Genomic DNA, 21,120 nt, shown 5'->3' with positions numbered 1-21,120 from the left:
GGATCAAGAGCGCCAATTTTTTATTCTCCTCTTCCCGCCGGCTCCGCCCTCCCGGTCCCGAGTGGCCAATGGGAGGTGGCCCCGCCCCCGAGCTCGGGCCTCGCCTCCACGGTCTGGCCCCGCCCCCGGGCTCGGGCCTCGCCTCCGGGGCGGCCAATGGGAGCCGGTCCGCCCGCCCCCCGCCCAGGCCCCGCCCCTCGGCGGGCAGGCGGCGCCGGGAGCGGCACCGGGAGCTGCACCGGTAGCGGCCGCACCATGGGCGGGTGGCGGGATATGTCCGTGGAGGTAGGGGACCCAAGGCAGGGCCCGCAGGTGGGCAGAGCGCGGTTCTATTCCGGGCTGCTGGTTGGGGGCTTTCGCGGGGCCCCCGCCGCCCCGGCAGTGCTGGACCCCCCGCAGCCCCGTTGCCTCCCCGCAGGTACTGGAGGACCAGTATTCTCCCAGTCGCTGGTCCCGCCGCCTCGACCGGGACACCATCATAGACGCCCACTTCGAGGTGATGGCGGCAGGTGGGGAACGTGCGGGGCCGGGAGAGGGGCTCCGCTCGGAGGCACGGCCCCGTGATCCACCGCCTCTCCCCCCGCAGGAACCGAACGGGCCCGGGCCAGCGCGCAGACCTTGCTGCACGTCCCCTATGGCAACGGGGACAGGGAGAAGCTGGACATCTATTTTCCCACGAACCCTGCTGAAAGTGAGTGACGAGGGGTGGTAGAGAAGGGAGTGGGCAGGGTGGACACCCGGCTCATCCCCCACTCTGCTGCACAGCCTTCCCGGTCCTGGTCTACATCCATGGCGGATACTGGCAGTGCTTGAGGTGAGGTGGGCTGTTGGTGAGTGATTCCTCAGGAAGGGACCCCCTCACCAAATCTTCCTGACCCCTTCTTCTGACACTGACTACACGGGGTCTGACCAGTCCCCAGCTGGCCCTGCAGGGCCCAGCTCCCACAGCCTGTCAGCATCTCTCTCCCCCAGTAAGGACGATTCGGGGTTTGCAGCCCCCCCACTGGTGTCGCAGGGGGTGGCAGTGGTGGCAGTGGGGTACGACATAGCCCCTAAAGGTAGGTGCTGCCCTGCAGAGGTTGCAGCTGCCTGCGTAGCCCAGCACCCTCCAGCCCTGCCCTTTGTCCTCTGCTTAGGCCACATGGACTCCATGGTGCTGCAGGTGCGTCGCAGCCTCGTCTTCCTAGTGGAGCAGTACCCCAGGATCAGGTGGGCAGTGCCCGGGTCAGGGGTTGGTCTGTGAGAGTGGCTGGGGGGGCAAACAAGGCCTGCAGTAGGACAAAGGCTCTGGCATCTTGGTCCAACACTGGGCAGTGCCTATGACCACAATCCCCTGTCACTGCACAAGGCAGCAGTTGATGGATTGGGAAACATCTGAGCTGACACATTCGGGCTGTGCCATCTCCTCTGCACAGGGCAAAGCATGCCTAGGTGTCCCTAGGTGGCCCTCAGTTGCTCCCTCCTACTGGCTCACTGCTCCCTCCTTTCAGAGGCATTTACTTGTGTGGACACTCGGCAGGGGCCCACCTGGCAGCCATGGTGCTGTCCACAGACTGGACGGAATTCCCAGTGGTGCCAGATATCAAAGGTAGCGTTGCTGTGTCCCAAAACAGGGTTGGGAGAAGAACCAGTCTCCACACCTGGGACAAGGCTGCAGGGCTGTGGAGTCCCAGCTAAATGATTATGAGGTCCCCAGGGCTGTGGGAGCCACCCAGGCTGCAGCTCCTCACCTGCCAGTGCCTCTTCCTCTAGGAGCGGTGCTGGTGAGCGGCGTGTATGACCTGGAGCCCATCCTGCACACCTACGTGAATGATGCTCTTAACATGAGCCGGTGAGCCCTGTGCTGTGGGGACAGTCATGGGGACAGAGCACAGGCAGGCCAATGCCAGTGGCTCTGCAGCCACTCTGCCCCCATGCCTGCCCCAGCTGCTGAGTCCAGCTAAGGGCTGCATCAGCTTCCACCGGCATGACTCCTGCAGGGAGGTGGCCCAGAGGAACAGCCCCATGAGGCATGTCACCCCGGGAGGGCCAGCAGCCTGTGAGGTGCTCGTGGCTGTGGCCCAGCACGACTCCCCAGAGTTTCGCAGGCAGTCACAGGAGTACAGCCAGGTGAGCACGGCCAGGTGAGCTCCAGCAGCACCCTGCTCAGCTCTGGTGGGGACACTGCTCCAGGCAGCCCTCACCAACTTGCCCAACTGGGAAGAAGAGCTTCTGTGGTGCACCAGAGCAGTTTCTGGCTCACTGGAGGACACCAGTCCTTGCCAAGACATTATTCCTTCTGCTTGTCCAAGGCAGGTGGAGTTTGGGGTCCATCCTGCCATCACTGCTCTCTCCACAGGCCCTGCGTGCAGCAGGCTGGTCTGTCTCTCTGCTGGATCTGGCTGGTGTGGATCACTTTGATGTCATTGAGAAGCTGTCAGAGGACAGCTACATCCTCACTCAGGTAGGTAGGAGGGCTGTGCCAAGGCAGATCAGGTTGGCTGCCACCTCCCTGTGGGGAGGTGCAGGGTCAGGGGCTTTTCACAAGGTTTGGTTCCTCATCCCAGGTGATTCTGAACATGATTTCAAGAGCATGATGGCATGTCAGGAGTAAACAGATGGGGACCATGGCCCTGTGTGGTGGCAACAGGCATCTGGCATTCCCCTGCCTGCTGCCTCCTTGGTCTAACCTAGGGCACCCACTGTCTCAGACCCACCCCGTGCCCTCTCTGCTCAGCCCAGCCTAGGCTGGTGCTCCTTCCCTGGGGTGTTCTGCCTGCTGGAGCACAGGGGACTGCAGGCTGCAAGGCTCTGTCTGGGCAGCTGGATCATGAAGTTTATTCCCTCAGTGTCCTTTAAACTGCACGTTGGCAATACAAAATAAAATGGGAATTACTGCTGCCTGGGGTAGTGCTTCCCAGGGAGCCAGTGAGTGCACACCCAAAGCAACTGCTGCAGAGAGAATCCCTCCTTCCAGTGCAGCGTTCTGGGACTTGCTGACCCAGAACATGTCAGGGAAGCCTGGGGAGCCCATCTGCTGCTGTGGGACAGGATGATATAAGCCTCTGTGATTGGGAGTGACAGAGCCATCTGCGCCAGGCTGGGCTCATGCTCCTGGGACAATCCTGGCCAGACACAAATCTTGGCATTGCTGTGCAGCGACCCCTGGTCCTGTGGCTGACATGTTTCCATGTCCTCAGAAGCATTTGTCCCTCCACGGGGACCTTGGCTGTGATAATGTCCCTCCTGCAGAGCAAGGAAAAGAGCACATTTGAGAGAAAACACCCTGCATAGCTACAGTATCACCAAAATATGTTTATTTTGTGCACTGACTGCCTCAAGGGCTGGAGTCTCCGCTAGGCTGGGCTCACATTGCTTTGTCAGGCTGCCTTCGAGGGCTGATGTCAAGTTTGGGATGGGAACACATCTGGAGCACAAAGGGGCTGGTGCCAGAGCTTGCCTTGGGCTGCCTAACTGCTGCAGTTGTGGGGCTGGCAGAATGCTCAGGCTCCTGGAGGCGTTGGATGTAGTCCCAAGGCCAATTCCTCCTGGCACTTCCTGGCCACAAATTCCAGCTTCCTCCTTGCGAGCTCAGTGTCACGGGCTGAGACGTTGCGGTGCCAGACAGCGCGCACAGTCCGTGCGGACCAGGGGAGCAGCAGGACGCTGACAGCCCGCCCAGTCTCAGCCACCTCCTCCTCGCTGACGGCACGCAGGCGCTCACAGAGCTCGGTGGGGGACGGCCAGGCCCCTTGGACATTTACCATCACAATGTTGGTCTCCACTGCTGCCAGGTTGATGGACCAGAGGGGAGAGTCCAGCACATGGATACCTGCGGGAAGCCGAGGTGGTGCAAACCCACTGCCCAGCTACCTGGAAGAGGCTACCTGCCCCAGCCCTGCCCCATGTTCTGGATGAAGGGGAGCCCTTTCTCCCCCCATGTGGTACCAGGGTCACTGAACACAGCACGGGGACATTCATGGCATGATCCTGGCACTCCAGCCAGGTGAGGATCCCAGCAGCATCCTCACCCGGCTGGAGACCCATCATGGCCATCCAGGGATGGTGCCCAAGCCACCAGTACCGCGGTATTGCTGGGCAGTGCCAGGTGTGCTGTTACATCCCAGCACACTCCCCGCGGTACCTTCGGCAAAGCGCCGGGCGTTGCCGTGGTCTCTGCGCAGCGTCTCCTCTGCCCGCTGCAGCCCGAGGCGGGCGGCGGCCGCCAGCACCCCCGCCTGCCGCATGCCCCCGCCCAGCAGCTTCCGCACACGCCAGGCCTCGCTGACAAACTCCCTGCACCCTGCCAGCACCGCTCCGCACGGGGCGCCCAGGCCCTGCAGAACTGCCAGCACGGTCACTCCGGCTGCCCCTCCTGGGTTGGGGCTCAGCCTGCCAAGTGTGTTCTTAGCCCAACACCTGCAAACAGGGGCCAGGCTCCAGCTTGTGCTGGCCCCTGCCAGCCCTGGGTACCCCTCCCCACACAAGCAGACCTTGGAGAAGCAGAGGGACACAGAATCACACTGCTGGGCAATCTGAGCTGGCTCCACACCCTGGGCCACTGCTGCGTTCATCAGTCGTGCGCCGTCCATGTGCACCCGCAGCCCGTAACGGTCTGCAAGCCCACGGACCTGGGAGTCGGACAATTGGTTTGGGAGGGACCCCTGGGGCAGCTAATGCCACCATGAGCCGTGCTTCGAGCTCCAGTGTCCCCGCAGTGCCATTGTGCAGGGCCCAGCTCCCCACACCAGGCAGGATTGTGCCAGCACCATCTGTGGGCTCTCACCTGCCTGAGATAGGTGAGGGGCAGTGCCCGGCCCCCCGCCGAGCTGTGCGTGTTCTCCAGACAGATGAGCTCAGGACGCGGGTGGTACCGGCTGCCGTGGGACTCACGGATGGTCAGCTCCAGCTGGTCCAGGTCGAATGTGCCATTCGGCAGATCTGGCAATGCCTGGGAGTGCACACCGGCGACCTGTGCCCAGGGCAGGGGAGAGCATGAGGCTGACAGGGGCAGTGATGGTGCACGGGGGCTCCAGCCCTCTGTCCCCTCCATCGGGTGTGTACAGCCCCCCACTCGTTCTGCAGCCCACGGCTTGGGACAATAATCCAGGTGACGCTCTGGCAGCGGATCCTTCGCTGGCCCTGGCAGCCAGAGGAGGGCAGCACGCGGCCGCCCTCGGGCCTCCAGTGCCCTGCTACCAGCGCCACCGTGCCCACCGCGGTGCCCGCCGCTCTCACCTGCGCGGCCCCGCCGTGCTCGTAGAGGTGCAGGTGGGCGTCCTGGCCCAGGAACAGTTGAGCCCCCCTGCGCTGGCAGTGACACATCACTGGGAGAGAAGGGCCGTGAGGGAGGGGGCCAGGGCAGCATGCCACAGCCCGGAGGCACCACGGGCTGCGAGTGCAGCCCCGGACTCACCGGCGATGAGATTGGCCATGGTGGCCGTGGGCACGAACAGAGCCGATTCCATCCCCAGAATCCCCGCGGCCCGGCGCTGCAGCTCTGCGGGGGAACACGGAGGTCCTGGGGGGCTGGCGCTGGGGGGCCAGGGCCTTGGGGACCCCACAGGTGCCCGATGCCCCCGCAGTCCCGCTCGGGCCCCCCATCCCGCTGCCCCCGCGTCGGGGGCTTGCAGGCAGGGACCCCGCGGCAGGCCCGTCCCCCCCCGCCCACCGTTCACTGCCGGGTCCTCCCCGTAGTCGTCGTCGCCCACGGCGGCGCGGGCCATGGCACGGCGCATCGCCGCGCACGGCCGAGTCACCGTGTCGCTGCGCAGGTCCACGGCAAGCGGCGGGGCCGCGGCGGGACCCCGCGGCACCCCCCCCGGCCCGAGCAGCCGCCCCCGCCGCAGCACCGCCCGCATCGCCGGGACCGCCTCCCGCAAGGGCTCCCGGGCGGGGGCGGGATCGCCCGTCCCGGGAATGCGGCCCGGACGCACGGGCCGGGAGCAGGGCAGTGGCTCCTGCGCGGGCACCGCGCCCGTTCCGAGGCTGCCTCGGAACGCCGTCCCTGCCAACCCCCCATCCCTCCATCCGCCTGGATGGGGAACATCCCGCTAGGGAACACGGTGGGGGCTGCCCCGGCCCTGCACTGTCCCGCGGCCCCTCGCTTTGCCAGGATCTCCATCCTGGGTGTCCGACGGGAGGGAGCGCCGGGGGATCGTCCAGAGTCTTTCCATGGCTGAGCAGGAATTGCTCCCGCCCCGCTGCGGCCGCTGCCAGCAAGGCTGGCACGGACGGGGTCGTCTGGCCACCGGGAACTGGCTCTGGCTGCGTCTGCCCTGGCAGCAGCCGCCGCGCAGTGGCGTGGCACTGCAGCCGTGCTCTGGGACCTCTGGGCAGCTTCACAGATCTCTGCACTCTCTGCCTGCTCTGAGGGGACCCACCAGCCTCTTGGCAGGAATCCCCACTGCCCCTCAGCAGGAGGGCACGTGTCCAAAGGAATAGCAAGACCCATTCACCTTCCCCCGTCGGGCTGGACCAGCCAGACCAGAATCCCTGCTGCTGCCACGGTGGGGACACTGCTCTGCAGCACCCAGCACCTCTCCTGGCATTTGCAGGGGATCAATAGGGCAGGTGCATTAAGGTGCCTCTTCCCTTCAGCCCCTGCCCGCCTGTGTATGTGCTGTGCTCCAGCCACCTGTGCCATGCTGCTGCCTTCTCCTTCCCTCTGCCAGGTGCCCCCCCAGCCTTGGCTGCCCCAGGTCCCCCATCTTGAGCCCCCTGCAGACGCCCCACTGTTGCCCACTCTGCCCACACCCCTGCCTGTGCCCCTGTCCATGGAGCCCCCTCCCTCACTATTGCCTGTCGCCCCCCCTATGCTGTCAGCCCCGCAGATGAGTGAGCCATAAACAGTCCTTCATGAGACGTTTTTCACACACAGGGCCACATGTTAACAGTTTTTCTTTATTTACTGCCTCCATTTCCTCTTTGTTCCAGGAACTTGTCCTCCAACTTCAAGCTGCTCATGATTAGGCAAAAAGGCCTCTAATCTCCCCGATCTGATTTACCGTCACTGAGAGCAGACGCTTCCCGTTACTGGCCCTGGACCTGGGAGCACGGACAGCTGAGCTGTGCCGGCTGCTGAGCCCAGCTGAGCCTCCCCAAAGCTGCCCCACCACACACTGCCTTCCCGGCAGCTTCCTCTTCCAGTAAGCGCTGGGCAGTGCAGCCAGTCACGCTGCAGGTGAAGGCCTGGGAGAAGAGCAGCCGTGGGGCCTGGGCCAGGGATCCTCCCCCGCCACCTGGGGCTGCTGTAGGGCAGGGCAGGCTTTGGAGCCCCTTTCTCTGCTTGGAAGGGCTGAATGGCTGGAGCATTCCTCAGCATGGCCTTCCCAGCCACCCACCCATCCATTCCCATGGCACCTGATGGGATGGTTGATTGCCCTGGTGTGCCCAAAGCTGAAGGGCAGCCCGCCCAGCCCAGTCAGGGTCCGCAGCCAAGCAGGGGCTCCTTCACTGGGCAGCAGCCACAACACCTGCAGGACTGTGCAGTGTGGCTGGGTGTCTTCTGCAGAGCCCCTTGTCTTTCAGTCCTGTGCCTTTCCTGGGACTTTGGTCTGGGACCTGCCTTGGGGGTCCCCCCTTGCTCCCAGCACCCACAGAGCTACCCCTGCATGTGACCCAGCAGGGCCACGTGGAGCTTGGTGGGGCCAGCACCAGGACCATGGAGGTGCTTGTGGCCTTACGTGGAGCGGCTGAACTGAGGCCACTGGGGCTGGGCAGAGGGTGGGCAGAGCCAGCGTCTGGCCAGGGGCTTGGCTGGCAGCTGGGGGCTAGCAGGGGGCTCACCCAGGACCACACTGCACCACAGGACTGCAGTCACCACCTGCCCACACCAGCTCCTGTGGTGGGCTAAGCCCTGCCCTGCTGGGCTGAGCTCCTGCTGCAGTCGTGCCTCCCCAGGGCTAAAATTAGCAGCTGAGGCCCGGCTGGGGAGCCGGGAGTGGAGCCCAGATCCCACCGCGGAGGATCGGGTTTCCCCCCTCCCTACCACAGGCCTGGCAACCACTGGGGCCGATTCCCGGAGCTGGCCCCCCCTGCTACCAGCCCCACTGGCAGCCCCATCCCAGGCCTGCCAGGCCCAGCTGCTTGATCTGCACGTCCCCAGGGCTGAGCCCTGGCCCATCCTGGCTGCAGGAGGCTCTGGAGGGGCTGTGGGATGGGGGGAGCACGGTGCTGTAGCTCCCAGGGCATCACTGGGCTGTGGCTGAGCCCTCTGCCCCCGGCACACACGGCTGCCCTGGGACAGGCTGGCAATGGGCTCTGCTCCCAGCCTCCTAAGCAGAGCCGGTGGCTGTGGCCATGGAGCTGTCAGTGGCCCAGTCAATGCCCTGGGGGTCTTGTGCTGGGAGCCAAGGGCTGACTCAGGACCTGGCAGTGACCATAACGTGCTCACCACGAGCTCGAGCTCAGGGTGTTTTCCTGTTGGGCTGCCTTAGTCCCGCGGCCACACTGTCCATGCTGCCCGTGGCGCTCACGCTTGTGTGCCCTTTGGGCTCTTCCCAATGGGGTGGCAGTGGTGCTGCCTGTTCTGGAGGGCCCCGGTCCCACCCGGGCCGTCTCTCGCCCTCGAAGGGACATGAGCCACCGAGCCGAGCAGTTTCCTGCTGCCGAGGACAGCAGGGCGATGCCCGGGAGCGCCGGGAGCGCCGGCTCCAGGCTCAGCCGGATCGGGTCGGGCCCCCACCCGCCGCACTCCCGGGGTCCCGGTGCCGGTGACACGTCCCCAGCTGTGGCACACGGCGGCCGCCGCTCGCGCGCGGCACCGGCCGAGCTTCGGTCCGGGACAGACCCCCGACGGACACAGTCCCGGGGCCGCCGGGGCCGTGTCCGGTGCGAGAGCCGCGGGCTGACCCGGGGAGTCTCCGTCGGAGCCCCGCGCGGTCCGAAGCCGGAGCCCGGCGGCCGCGTGGTCCCGGCCGGTGCCCCGTCCCCAGCCTCGAGGCCGCGGGTGCCCCCCCTCCGCCGGCAGCGACTTTTCCAGTAAAACCGCCGCAGAGATCCCGGCTTCCCGACAGGCCCGGCCTCCGCGCCGGGGGGGCGCCGGCCGCCCTTAACCCTTCCCGGCCCGGCCGGCCGCGCGCTCCCCGCCCGACGGGCGTCTCCGAGCCCGGGACCCGCCGGGTTCTGCCCGCCCCGCCCGGCTCGGCGGCTCCGGGACTCGCCGGGACTCCGCTCGCCTGGCCCGGGGCGGCGATGGCCCCGCTCCCCGGGTTGCCGGAGGCGCCAGTGCGGGGCAGCCTGACCCGCCGTGCCCCGGGACAGACCCGGGCCCGGGAGGCCTTTGCGGCCGCAGCCCTCGTGGGCTCCGCCGTGCCGGGAAGGGCCCCTCGCCCTTCGTGCCCCTCATGCCGAGGGTTTCCCTTCTCAGGGCGCAACTGAACAGGGGCTGTTCTGCGGAGCAGATGGAACATCCCGAGGGCCAAGGAGCCCCAGAACAGTCGGGGGGAAAGCGCCTCTGCGCGGGGCACCCACAGTGCGGACTGCCTGGGGGCAGTGGAGAGGGAGCAGCCGGGGGTCTCTGGGCTCTCTCTGGTGCTGGGGGAGCTCTGTGGCACCCTGTGAGTGCGCTGGAGCCGGTCATGGCTAAAGGCTGGTGGCTGTGCCCGCGGCACATCCCTGCTCCAGCGCTCCACGGGGACGCTCTGGCCGGGTGGGCAGAGGCAGAGATGGCCAGGCACCGGGGGTCCGTGCCGAGAGCTGTGCCGGGCTGTTCCCGCCGTGCCCTGCCTGCCACCAGCTGCTACACTGGCTGAGCCAGGGCTGAGGTAAGTGCTCTAATTGTTTTCTCTGTGGCCCGAGATGAATAATTGAGAGGTCTTTGAGGAGAATTAATTAGCCCGTTTATTGGCAGTAAATGCTTTTCTCCAGATGATGAAATAGATCCTGAGCCACACGTGGGGCAGGCAGATGCAGGTCATTGATGATGATCTGGAGCATGCCGGTGCCAGGTCCACAGGCCAGCCGTGCTGATGTCCCACGTCCACTGTGGACAGGAACACTGCTTCTGGCTCCCACGGCCTCCCGCGCTGCCCGGTGTGCCGGGAGCTCACTGCACCCATGGCCAGCACTTTGTGAGGGGAACCTGGTGTTGGTGGGAGCAGGGGGCACTGAGGGGCAGGCAGGTTCTGCAGCGGAGTAGAAGCCCTCTGCCCCCATCATGCCCTTGTAGCTTTCTACTTCCCCCCGGCTCACATCCCATCCCAGGGGCTGCCTCCCTGTGCAGACTCTCATATGTCCCTTTGCGTCTCCTTCTTGGTTCTCCTGAATGCCAGGGTGGTGCCAATTTGGGGCTTGTAGCCTGCACCTCCTCCTCACCTCCTCCCCTTCTTCCTTCTCCCCTGGGTATGGGGTGAAGGGCCTTGCACGGCCAGAAATGCTTAAACAAGGATTTCCTTGTTGCTGCATGAGCTGTTTGCCTTCTCCCAGGCCAGCCGTTAATGAGGTTTGGCAGGATGCACCGTCAGCCCCAGTCATTGGATTTCTATAAATCAGCCTGGAGCTTATGTGTGGGGCTGGATGGAGCTGCTCCATCTTGGTACATGGGACTTCAGCTTGTGAGTCCTGGGAACCCCTCTGGGAATGGGACATCCTGGCATGGTGTAGAGGGGCAGGGGCTCAGTGGGACAAGGGGGCTGCTTCCCACCAGGCAGGTCAGGGTGGCTACTTCATGCATTTCCAGGAATGGCAGAAAGTGCAAAGGAAAAAATAAAGCAGCTTCCTATGGCTGAGGTGCTTTGTCCTGATTTTTCCCACATGCCCATCTTTTTTGTCAAGACCCAGAGAGGCTGTTGGGTGCTCTGAACTTGGATGATGATCCTGCCCTGCCTTCGGTGGGGGGCTGTGGCTATGTGTCCCCAGGCAGCCTCAGGCATACAAAGTGGGGCAAGCAAATAATCCAGGTTCCTAGGAAGCATTTACTGCTTCCTCTTGCTGGGAAGCAATGCCACAGGGGCAGGGCTGGCACGCGGGCCCTTTGTGCTGAAGCCAGTGGCTGTCATTGGCACTGGGACACTGCCAGGGCTGCAGGTCCTGTGGCCTGAGGGCTGCTGGGATGCCCTGTCCCCTGGGGAACATGGACCTTGCCCATCCAGGGACTCCTGAAGTGTAGCAGGGAGCAGGTCCCCATTGTGAAGGGTATGCCGGAAGCGGCTGCTCCTGGCAGCCGTGTGTCCTGGAAAGGAGATGCTGGGAAGTGGGATCCTTGTCTCTGGCTTCCCATGGACATTTGCTCTGCTCTCCTCACCTGTGGGGTTTGTTTGGGAGTCGGCACAGCCCATCTGTGCTGTGCCAGGCTGAGAGAAGCCACAGATCTCAAAGGTGATGTTTCATTTCCTGCTCTGAGTGTGCTTCCCCCTTATCCAAAACCACCTCTGCTCTCACTCAGTTCTCACAGAGTTTCTGCTGTGTGTGGAAACTGGGAGAATCCGCAGTCCCAGCATGGCTGCAGGGCTTCTCGGGGTCACAACTCTGCTGGGAAAACTCTGCCCCCCTTCTTGCCTTCTCTCTAGTGGCCTGGCCCATGGTGGGGCAGTCCCCACAGGAGGACAGCACCAGGATGGTGGCACGGCAGCTGGCAGGGGTTTTCCAGGAGCTGCCCCTCCGTCTGTAGCCTCATGCCTCCACCCTGCCAGCATGCCCCGCACTCGTCAGCCTGGGGAAGCGTCAGCCCTAACGGGGGTGGGATGTGCCTGGTCCTAGCAGAGGGAAAATGCTCCATCGCAGCCCCCACTGCAGCTGACACCCTCCACTTCCCCTCTCTGTTTGCACCCGCTGGCGACACTGCAACGTGAGCGGGGGCGGCCCTGGGGAGCCCTGGGCCCCGTGGGGACACACTGGCGACAGGGACAGCTTTGTGGGGTGAGCAGCTCTGTGAGCGGGCAGCTGTGCCACGCTGCCAGCCCGGGCTGGTTCGTGCCCCGTCGCCTCTCTATCGGCTGCAAGGTCGTGCCATGGGCAGGGACCCTCTGCGCTGGGACCCCTGTGCTCAGCGGTGGCTGCTGCGGCAGCAAAGCCGGGGCTGGGAACAGCAACCCCGGCGAGAGGTTGTGCAAGAAGGGGGGACCCGGGAGGGCAGGGCCAGTGTTGAAATTCCATGCTCTTACAGAAAAGCCCCCGGGCAGAATTCCTGACAGGGGTGATTCATCCCCCACTGGAAGCGATGACTTTGCCTCTCCAGTAAACACTCCTCAGTTCAGCGGGGTGCCACTGCTCCGTCGTGCCACCCGCCCTGGGGTGACCGGGCTGCCCTGGGCACAGCAGGCAGCGCCGGGGGTGCTGAGAAGGGCCAGGGGGGCTGTGGGCGACTGGGGCCAGCTGCTAGGCAGCAGAGCAGTGGGCACCAAGGGCAAAACTGAGTCCTTGGCTCCCTGCCCCGGCTGCCACCCAAACCCAGTGCAGGCTGTTGCTGTTGCCAGGTGCTTTGGGGGCCCCATCTCCCACTGGTGAGGGCACACGGGACAGCCTTTTCCAGGAAGCACGCGAGGGGAGCCAGGCTGTGGAGTTCCCGACAGCAGCTCTGGTTTTAATAACAGCAAATCAATGTGCTTCCTCCCTGGCCCCCTCCAGTGGCTTCCCCATAAGGCAAAACAACCATGTGAGAACCCCAGCTCTGGCCATAGTACGTGGGGTTCTGAGTGCTGATGGCCCACGCCTGCCTGCCCTGCGTGCTGCAGCCTGTTCCAGCATGCTGCCTGCACCCCAGCCCCACTATAGGGAGGGAAGGTTGGGGGTTCTCAGTGTCCCTGTCCACCTCTGCTTGTGCCCACCCCCTACACAGGAGGTTGCTGTCTGCAGGGCTGCTCCATGGCTGGGCATTCCCAGCTGCTCCAGCGCCTTGCCTCCCCAGTCCAGCCCCGTGCTGTGATTCTGCCTCCTCCCCGTGGGTTTGCACAAACCTCGCGCTTGCTTTGTGCTTGTTTTGAGAACAGATTAGTCATGGCTCTGAGCTGGCTTCCAGCAAATGCACAACAGCACCATGGAAAAACGAGAACAGTGAAGTGATGACTCAGCAGGGCTCCCACTCTGTCCCCGGGGTGCCAACTGTCCCTGCTCCTGACTGGCCCCGAGCACCAGTGAAGACCACCCGGGGATGCCGCAGCTGAGCCAGGGTGGGTGGGCGATGGCGGGAAAGAGCCAGGGCCAGCGCTTGCCTGGCTGCCTGGAAGCTGCAGTACTGCTGGCAGGGTGGGACAGCAGGTCCTTGGGGGTGACAGGCAGCCTTCCCCCAATCCCCTGTCTCCTCCTGCACCTGGTGAGTGGGGACTCCCCTCCAGCCTGCTGGCACCTTGCTGCCCCAAACCCCTGCTGTGTGTGTGGCTGGAACATCCTGCTGCTGGCAGCTCCAACTCAGTGCCCAGCAGGCCTGGTGGGTTCTAGGGATGCCACAATGATGGGTGGCTGCTAGGATCCTGCCAGGACCTCAGCGGGCTGGGGATCCCCAGCTGTGTGGGCTCAGCAGTCAACCCCGGACACCAGTGCCCTTCTGGCCGCCACCTGCGCGCCGGTGACGGGAACTCCCGGGGTGGGCCCTTACCGTACCTCACACCTTGCTCCTTCCCTGCCCTGCCTTGGCTGGCTGCCCGGCAGCACAGCGTGGTGCCAAGCCTCATTGCCAGGTGGCTTATCGTGATCCCATGGTGCTGGACACCAACTGCTGCCAAGGATGAACAATGTAATTACTGGAATTACAGTAAAGCGCTCCCGTTCCCACTCATTAAATGCTGAGACAGGGCGCCTGGGTCCTTCTGGGGAGCATCTGCTCCAGCTGTGCCCTCTGCCAGCCACACACCCCATCGTCACCCAAGCGGCGCCACTGGCACCCATCACCCCTTGCCCAGCTGGTGTGGCTGGAGCTGCTCTATGCTGATGGCCACCAGAGCCATGAGGTGGGCAGAGCCCACCGGGCTGGTGGGGACCTTCAGGCCCCCAGCACTGTGCCCTGGTGAGGAGGGGCTGGGCAAGGACGGCAGCGCTGGATTGCAGACACAGGGTCCCACGTCTGAGGGCTTCATCCCCAGCCACATGTGGCTCTGCCACTGCTGGCGCCTGTGCCACGGCCGAGGCTAGGACTGATGTGAGGCCAGTGGATGCTCCAGGGCTACGGCTTGGCACCTGCCCATGGCTGCTTTACCAGGGTCATCTGAGGACTCTGCACTGTGCTGGGCAAGCACACCCCAGGCAGCTGGCAGCTCACTGCCAGAGCACCCAGAGGGACCTCCCCTGCCGTGCCATGTGCCCAGGAGTGACCACAGCCAGTGCCTGGAACATCACTGCTCCCTGCCAGTGCAGGTGCAGGAGAAGCATAGCCCTGGGCCCAGGGAGCACAGAGCTGGGGCTGGGGGGGCCGGGGCAGAGCAGCTCACGTAGATGCTGATGGAATGAGTGAGGAATCCACAGCTGCTGCCTCCCTGGAGCTGGCCGCGGGTCTGGCTGGGGAAGCAGCAACAAAGTGTTTCCATGGGGATGTACACAGCCTGCTGGGCTCAGCTGCATCCCGAAATACTTCCTGGCCTGGGCACGGGGTCCTGCTGCCAGCCCCTGCTCCCTGTCTGCTAATAGCCCTGCCTGGCCCAGGGAGAGCCAGGGCCAAGCCAGCCCCCATGGCTCTCTCAGCCACCAAGGCTCTGTGCCAAGTCACTGGCAGATGAGCTGCTACCAGGACAGGGACTTTGAGCAGTACTTTGAGTGGAGAGGCCCAAGATGAGGGGCAGTTGTGGAACTGAGGGGCTCTGGGGATGTAGAGCTGCAGCTCTGCTCCTCCTCCAGCCCAAGCAGCTGTCTCTTGTCCTGGGCCTGCTGCTGGGACCACCACTGCCAGCCCTGGGCTCTGCCACAGAGCTCGTGCTTGTGCTTCCTAGCAGATGTCCCAGTCCCTGTTCCCAAGTGTCCCTGTGGCCCTAGCCTGCAGAGGAATTGCCACGTAAGGAGCAGGTGGTGCCATTTACAGTAAGTCCCCAGCTGCCGCACAGCCCTTTCCTGCATTCTACTGGGAAACGTAGTGGTGGATGTGGGAATGTCCTGGCGCTGCAGAGCCAAGCAGGAAGAAGTGCGTGAGGGGAGTGCCGCGAGCCCAGGGTGTTCACGGCGAGCTCCCTGCCTGGCCCTGCCGCCCCAGGGGCTGCCGGTGCTGCGTCCACTGCCTCCTTCCTTGGGTTCCGGTGTGGGGCTGGGGAGCCTTCAGGGGTTTGTCCTGCTTCCCTGTGACCAGTTGGATTTTCTGCATGGCTGGTGTAGCCACAACAGAGCTGCTCGCTGCCCGCAGCAATCTCCGGCTGCAGTGATTTCCTGTTTTGGCTCTGCAGAGGCTGGTACACACCAGAGCAGGTTTCCTGCACCCCTGACCCCACAGGGTTCAGGTTCACCATCCCAGCGGACACTTCCTTCTTGTGCCAGTAATGAGGCAGCAGTATGATGGGAAGCATTGGTGGCTACCCTGCACCCCATGGGGAGGCCAGGCTGAGGCAGGATGGGGAGTTGCAGGGGCTGTGGGGCAGCAGCCTGCCCTGCCTGACCACTCTTCTGTGCCCCAGCACCTTGTTGGGTTGTCATTGGGCCTGATGCTCTCACCCTGCTCTGCATGGCCACCATCACAGTGTGGAGGAACTGATGGCACTGAGGGCATGCATTTAGAGCAACGCTGGGTTCTGCTGGTACTGCTTGGTGCCCAGTCCCAGGAGATCTGGGGTGTGGAGAGCTGCAGGACTCCAATGTCCCAGCCCTGCTTGTGGAGCCCTGTGCAAATTCCCATCTGGCTCCTGGCACCATCACACGGTGAGAGGGTCTGATCACCCTGATAACATCTCCCCTATCCAGGAACCCTCCCGGGGAAGCTCAGCTGCCCCAGCCCTGGTGAAGGGCGGAGGGGAACTGGCTGTGGGACATGCTCAATAGAGTGCTTACGAAACACAGGGCCAAGTCCGCTCAGCTGCTGTGGAGCAGAGAGAGGTTTGTGAAACCTTCAGCAGGGATTTGCCCGCTGGCCGCCGCGTCACTACTGCCGCCAGCTTGGCTTTATTCCAAGAAACCCGCGGGGCTGGCGGAGCTTCCCGGATTCTTGATTCAGCTGCGGGTTGCAGCACCGCGAGGGAAGAGGCCCTTGGTTGGCAATGCCAGGGCCCTTCTGGGAAGTGAAGAAGCTGGGGCTGTTCCCACAGAGATGGGAAGGCTGGGGTCTGGCTGGGGGGACTTGGGCAGGGTCACTGTGGGCAGCCTGGCTGCTGTCCCTGGGGGCAGTTTCCCACTCTGCCCCACCATGTGGTGCTGTGAACCTCTTGCTCTGCCAGGAGGGCTGGGTGTGCTCACAAACCCCCAGGCCCTGCTTTTCATGCCCTGATTTGCCTCATCCTGCCCGGGGGAGTGGGGATGCTCCTGCCAGCTGGGGGCTGCTGTGCCTGCAGCACTGCTCCCACCCCATCACTGGCATGGGGCTGGGAGTCACCGGTGCGGCTGGGAGCCCTAAACTCAGGGATCTGCCTCGGCAGGGCCTGGCAGGCGGCCACCCGTGCGCGTGGACATTCCTTGCATAGCTGTTGTGGTGCCTGGGCAGGCCATGGCACTTCCTGGCAGCACGTGTGCCGCAGCCCCATGTAACAGCCCCAAAATAGTCACTGGGACTGTGCCATGCCCACAGCCTGGACCGCCACACTCACCATCCCTCTGGTCCGGGCTGATTCCTAAGGAAATCCTTTCCCAGCAGCTGGGGTTCCCCAGGGGGGCGGGAGCACAGCTCACGATGCCAGGCAGAATGCATCTCTGGACGTGTGGAGATGCAGACTGGGGCCTGGGCACAAGGCACCTGGGCACAGCCTGCTCCTCACAGACAGGGGCTCTGGGGGAGTCCTGGAGGGCTGACCTGCTCTCAGGGGATCATCCCTTGATTCAGCTCTTCAGCCGGGCACTGCACTGCACACCAGCCAGACGGAGATGCAGGTTTATTCCCACACCTACTTCATGCCCCTAGCAGCAGGAGACAGGTGCTTCTGAGGGCAAGGACATCCTGAGGAGAACTGAATCCTCTCCCTCAGGCATCTGTGCCTGGCTGGGCTTTTGCACAGCACGGAGCTTTTCTCTCTGTGCTGGGGGTGTGATCAGTATCTTGGCACCCCCTAGCCCGAGACCACTACACTCCCAGAGGGAGCACCTGCAGACCCTTTCCTACCCATGCCTCTCAGTGCCCTGTTCCTGCAGTTCCCCATCTTGGCATGTGCCAAAACAGGACTGGGGGAAGGCAGGACTCACTCAGCCCTTCATGAGCACTGCACTGGGGCTGTGCCACAGGCCAGCCTTGGCCACCAGCTCGGCCCCTCCTGTGCCCAGGGCCATATCTGCTGTCCCATGGTTGCACCATGCGCACAAGCCGGGAGCAGATCCCATCCTGGTGGTCTGGCTGGCGGAGCGGCATCGCGGGGCTCAGACATACCTGAGTGCTGGGGCAGAGCTTACGCACGCCGGGCTGAGTCACCGCGGCGGGATCACCCGGCACGGACAGAGGCTCCAGGAAACGGTGCTTACGTGGTGTAAACACATCCCAGCATTGTGCCGGGGCCAAGCGGCCTCAGGGGTGCGACAGAGAAAGCAAACCAGATCTGATGTTTTTCATTAAAAAATAGTGCTCTTTATTATAAATTATGGAAACATTTTCTTTCTGAATATAAATATAAATATGTGCAAAGTTTCATCTGAGTTTGGTTTTGGTTGAATTTTCAAGCATTGTTTTGCTCAGCCCTCAAGGCTGGAGGTGAAGATGGAATCTTTATAAAAGACAGTGATTCACGTTGGCCTGTAAACATCCCTTCGTTTAAAAAAATAAGAATAAAAATTAAAAAAAGCCAGAAAACCCAACCACTTCTCTGGGTGGACGCAGAAAAGCACTCACGAGATGACACGCTCCAGGGGATTGTCCTGCTGCGTTCCTGCAGGGATTGGTGCCCTGCAGGGCAGCACAGCCGGGGTCTGTGGGAGTGGCTGGGCAGAGGTGTGACTGTAGGGAGTGAGGGCCCAGCGTCCTCGGGGTTATCCTTGCAGATGCGGTTGTGTAGGGCTCAGCAGCATCGGGACGCGACGCTTCCCCTCCAGCTTCACAGCTCATCAGCAGGACCGTCACTGCACAGCGTCACCAATTGACGAGCACTAACCCAGACCGCGGGGCAGAGAGGATATTAAGGCTTAGTCCCCTGGAAAATGGTAACGCAGGGTAAAGGCATTGACCTCTTAGTCTGGGGCTTGGTGTGAAAGGAGCTTTCACCCACAAGGAGGCAGCAAGAGGTACAGTATGGGCAAAAAACACCTTCCCCTTAAAACTGAGGAAAAGTGATCAGGCACTCCTGGGCTCCAGTGCTTTCCATTTCTGAGGGTGGAAGGGGCTCCGCCAGGACACCCCCAGGATGGGGCTGGCGGGGCACACGTTCGCCCGTGCTCTGGGAGCTGTCCTGGCTGCCCAAGCCCACAGGGGCTTTGCCAATGGGTTCACTGTAACATCCACAGTCTGGTCGGAGCCAACCCCTGCGGAGAGGAGGTGTCACACTTGCTTGAGGAGTCCCCCCCAGCACCGAGGGTGCCCAGCTGTGCTGGGCACAGCCCTGAGCCCATGGCAGCTCACCCCAGTTCCCCCTCTCTCCTTCCCAGATGGAGAGGCTCGGCATGCCCTGCCAGCTCCTGTGCCAGTGGGGCATTGTGCCTGTCCCCTGTACTTGTGCTTGTAGCATGTGACCTTGCTTCACTGGCTCCTTAGAGAGGGGCATCGTACTGGTCCAGGAACTCCTTGATGGGGGCAGGCAGCTGAGTCATCTTCTCATAGGAGTCCAGGTGCCCGTTGACAGTCTTGCGGCAGAGGTGCTGCAAGGTGGAGACACTAGAGGAGAGCGGGCGGCTCAGCACCAGGGGGATCTTCTCGCCGCCTGAGTAGATGTAGTAGGTGCGCTTGGGGTGCAGGGCTCCTCCAGGCTGCTCAGGGACGGCGCAGGGTGTGGGTGGCATGTAGTGATGGACCAGCTTGAGCACGCAGTCAAAGCGGGGCACGGGCTGGCTGCTGTGGGGATCACTCTGCAGGGAGAAGCTGCCGCCCTCGCACTGGATGCGCAGGTTCTTGGTGCCCGACTCCGTCTTGACGCTGAGGGTGAAGAAGTGCCTCTGGTCTGAGCTGTCCCTGATGAGGAAGGTGCCAGCCGGCTCGGTGCTCAGCAGAAGGTTGGCCTCACCACCTGTCACCGTGCTCCAGTAGAAGCCGCTCTCCTGCAGCTTGCGTACGGTGTTCACCACCAGCTGGTACTCGCTCTTGGAGCTGAACGTCTTGAGGCGCAGGCTGGTGTCCAGGGGGCGGCTCATCCCGGCGGCGGGGAACTTGCTGTGGGTGACCATGGCGCAGGGAGCCAGCTTCGTGTGCTCTGGATGCTGCTGCCAGCAGCAGCCGCTGCTACACCATCACCTGCGGCAGAGAGAGCGGTGAGCCCCGGCACTCCGGACTCCGAGTCTCCCTTGCCGGGAACACCTGCGCCCCCGGTCCCTGGCTGTTATCCTCCCGGAGCAAGAGCGCTCCCGGTCCCCGGCAACCCCATTCCCCAGCTCTCATTTCCCAGAAAAATCAGCAGCCTCCTGCCCAGCTCTCTCTTCTCGGGAACCGGCAGCACCCATCCCTAGCTCTCCCTTTCCGTGGGAACCGGCAGCCCCCGTTCCCGGCTACAGTCCTCCGCGGCACCGGTACCGGCACCCCCGTTCCCAGCTCTTCTTTCCCGGGAGCACCGGCACACCTACGGTCTCCCGCTCTCTCCCCTCTCTACAAGCACCGCTTCTGATGATCTCCTGCTCTCTCACTTCCGGGGGACACATCGTTACCCCGGGCCACCGGTTATCGCCCCGCTGAGGCACCAACACCGCTGACGATCCCCTTCCCTGTGCGGCACCGGGATCCCTGGTCCTCGGCGATCGCCCCCCCGAAGGTCCCGGCAGCAGCGGCTATCCCCCCGTGCTGTCCGGGACTCCCTCCCGCGGCCGTACCTGGGGCGCGGGAGCCGGTCTTGGCGGCAGAGCGGGGCCGGTGCGCGGCGGCGAAGCTGCCGAGGCGGCCCGGGGCGGCCTCTTATAGCAGGCGCAACGCCCGCCCTCGGGTTCCTGGAACTGCGCGGCTTCTTGTAACGCGGCGGCACCGCCCGCGCCCCGCCCGGCCCGGCCCCCCGGCGCCCCGCCAGCCTCTGTTCTGCCAGCCCCGGGCCCCCGGCCTGGCCCCACCGGCCCCAGCCCCGGCCCTTCCCGCTCCGGCCCCGGCCCCGACAGCCCATTCTGGGCAAGGCGGCTGCCCCCGCCCCTCGGCCTGCAGAGAACCGAGAGCCCCGGTCCGGCCCCCCCGGGGGCCCTCGCCGTCCCCCGCCTCTGCTGGGGCAGCCGGGGCGTGGGCCCGCCCTGACGAGGAGTTTGGGCTCGGCTGACTGGGGGAACACCGGGGGGGTACACCGGGGGGGAACACCGGAGCGGGGGCTGCCGCTCCCACGTTTCCAGTCGTGATTTCCTAAGCCAACGTGCAAGGCTGCCGCCAGCCCCGGCCGCGCCTCCTGGGGGACCCGCGGGGTACCCTCGGTCTGGAGACAAGGGGGAATCCGCACCCGGGGCTGTGCGGGGGCTCCCGGCTCTGCAGCTGTTCGAGCCCCGCGTGTGGTGGCTGTGGCTCCAGGAGCCCCGGGACGCTCCGTGCTTTGGCCGGTGTGCGGGGCCATGTGGGGTGGTGAGGAGCCCGGCAGGGCAGTGGTCCCCTGCCCGTGGCTGCTCCCCGGGGCTCTGTCCGAGGGGGTTCCTCACCCCTCCGCTCCGTCCCGGGCCCTCGGCTGGAGCCCCGGTGGGAACGGTGCTCGGCGGGAGGAGCGGCGCCGGAGCTCCCCTTCCCATCCGTTTGGCAGTTGTTGGTTCCGAGCTCGCACACAACCCGAGCTCTGTCCGTGGGTTTATTTTAAACAGTTTAATTTGCCCCGGAGGAGCGGCCGCTGCCCGGCAGAGACCAACCCAGTGCGGCAGTTCTGGGAATCAGCGCCGGCGAACCGGCTGCTCTGAAATGCAAACGAGCCCCGGAGCGCTGCCGGGGGCGGGCAGGGGATGGCGGGGGAGGGACGGGACGGGCACGACGCGGCTCCGGGGCTCCCCGGCGGGACCCGCTCT

At 64.2% G+C, this 21,120-nt stretch overlaps 3 protein-coding genes across 5 annotated transcripts; 1 reads left to right on the top strand and 2 right to left on the bottom strand.

The window, feature by feature from the left end:
* Positions 1 to 197: 197 nt before the first annotated feature.
* AFMID (arylformamidase) lies at positions 198 to 2,919 on the top strand. Of its 3 annotated transcripts, none has more exons than XM_066200419.1 (11): positions 198 to 285; positions 419 to 509; positions 587 to 691; positions 766 to 814; positions 973 to 1,058; positions 1,137 to 1,209; positions 1,491 to 1,588; positions 1,753 to 1,831; positions 1,980 to 2,109; positions 2,339 to 2,443; positions 2,547 to 2,919. In XM_066200419.1, exons 1-11 carry the CDS (start codon positions 256 to 258, stop codon positions 2,574 to 2,576), a joined length of 876 nt encoding a protein of 291 aa, XP_066056516.1. In that variant the 5' UTR covers positions 198 to 255; the 3' UTR covers positions 2,577 to 2,919. The 3 variants fall into 3 exon arrangements, with proteins under 3 accessions (XP_066056516.1, XP_066056515.1, XP_066056514.1); XM_066200418.1 differs by having other exon boundaries at positions 219 to 312; positions 1,980 to 2,123; XM_066200417.1 differs by having other exon boundaries at positions 237 to 312.
* A 360-nt stretch (positions 2,920 to 3,279) lies between these two features.
* On the bottom strand, positions 3,280 to 5,844 carry LOC136299095 (uncharacterized). Its single transcript, XM_066200416.1, has 7 exons — positions 5,651 to 5,844; positions 5,396 to 5,479; positions 5,218 to 5,306; positions 4,766 to 4,951; positions 4,473 to 4,610; positions 4,124 to 4,316; positions 3,280 to 3,811 (listed from the first exon to the last, which is right to left on the bottom strand). Exons 1-7 carry the CDS (start codon positions 5,838 to 5,840, stop codon positions 3,483 to 3,485), a joined length of 1,209 nt encoding a protein of 402 aa, XP_066056513.1. The 5' UTR covers positions 5,841 to 5,844; the 3' UTR covers positions 3,280 to 3,482.
* Positions 5,845 to 17,570: 11,726 nt separating this feature from the next.
* SOCS3 (suppressor of cytokine signaling 3) lies at positions 17,571 to 20,061 on the bottom strand. The gene is made up of 2 exons (XM_066200300.1): positions 19,972 to 20,061; positions 17,571 to 19,402 (listed from the first exon to the last, which is right to left on the bottom strand). The coding sequence occupies exon 2, from the start codon at positions 19,333 to 19,335 to the stop codon at positions 18,706 to 18,708; it is 630 nt and encodes a 209-aa protein (XP_066056397.1). The 5' UTR covers positions 19,336 to 19,402; positions 19,972 to 20,061; the 3' UTR covers positions 17,571 to 18,705.
* Between the last annotated feature and the right edge of the window lie 1,059 nt (positions 20,062 to 21,120).

Source organism: Chamaea fasciata, unplaced genomic scaffold (genome assembly GCF_029207755.1).
Source record: "Chamaea fasciata isolate MVZ Bird 193981 ecotype frontalis unplaced genomic scaffold, bChaFas1.0.hap1 SCAF_19, whole genome shotgun sequence".
Lineage (NCBI taxonomy): Eukaryota > Metazoa > Chordata > Aves > Passeriformes > Sylviidae > Chamaea > Chamaea fasciata.
This window is presented reverse-complemented; position numbering and strand designations above follow the sequence as displayed.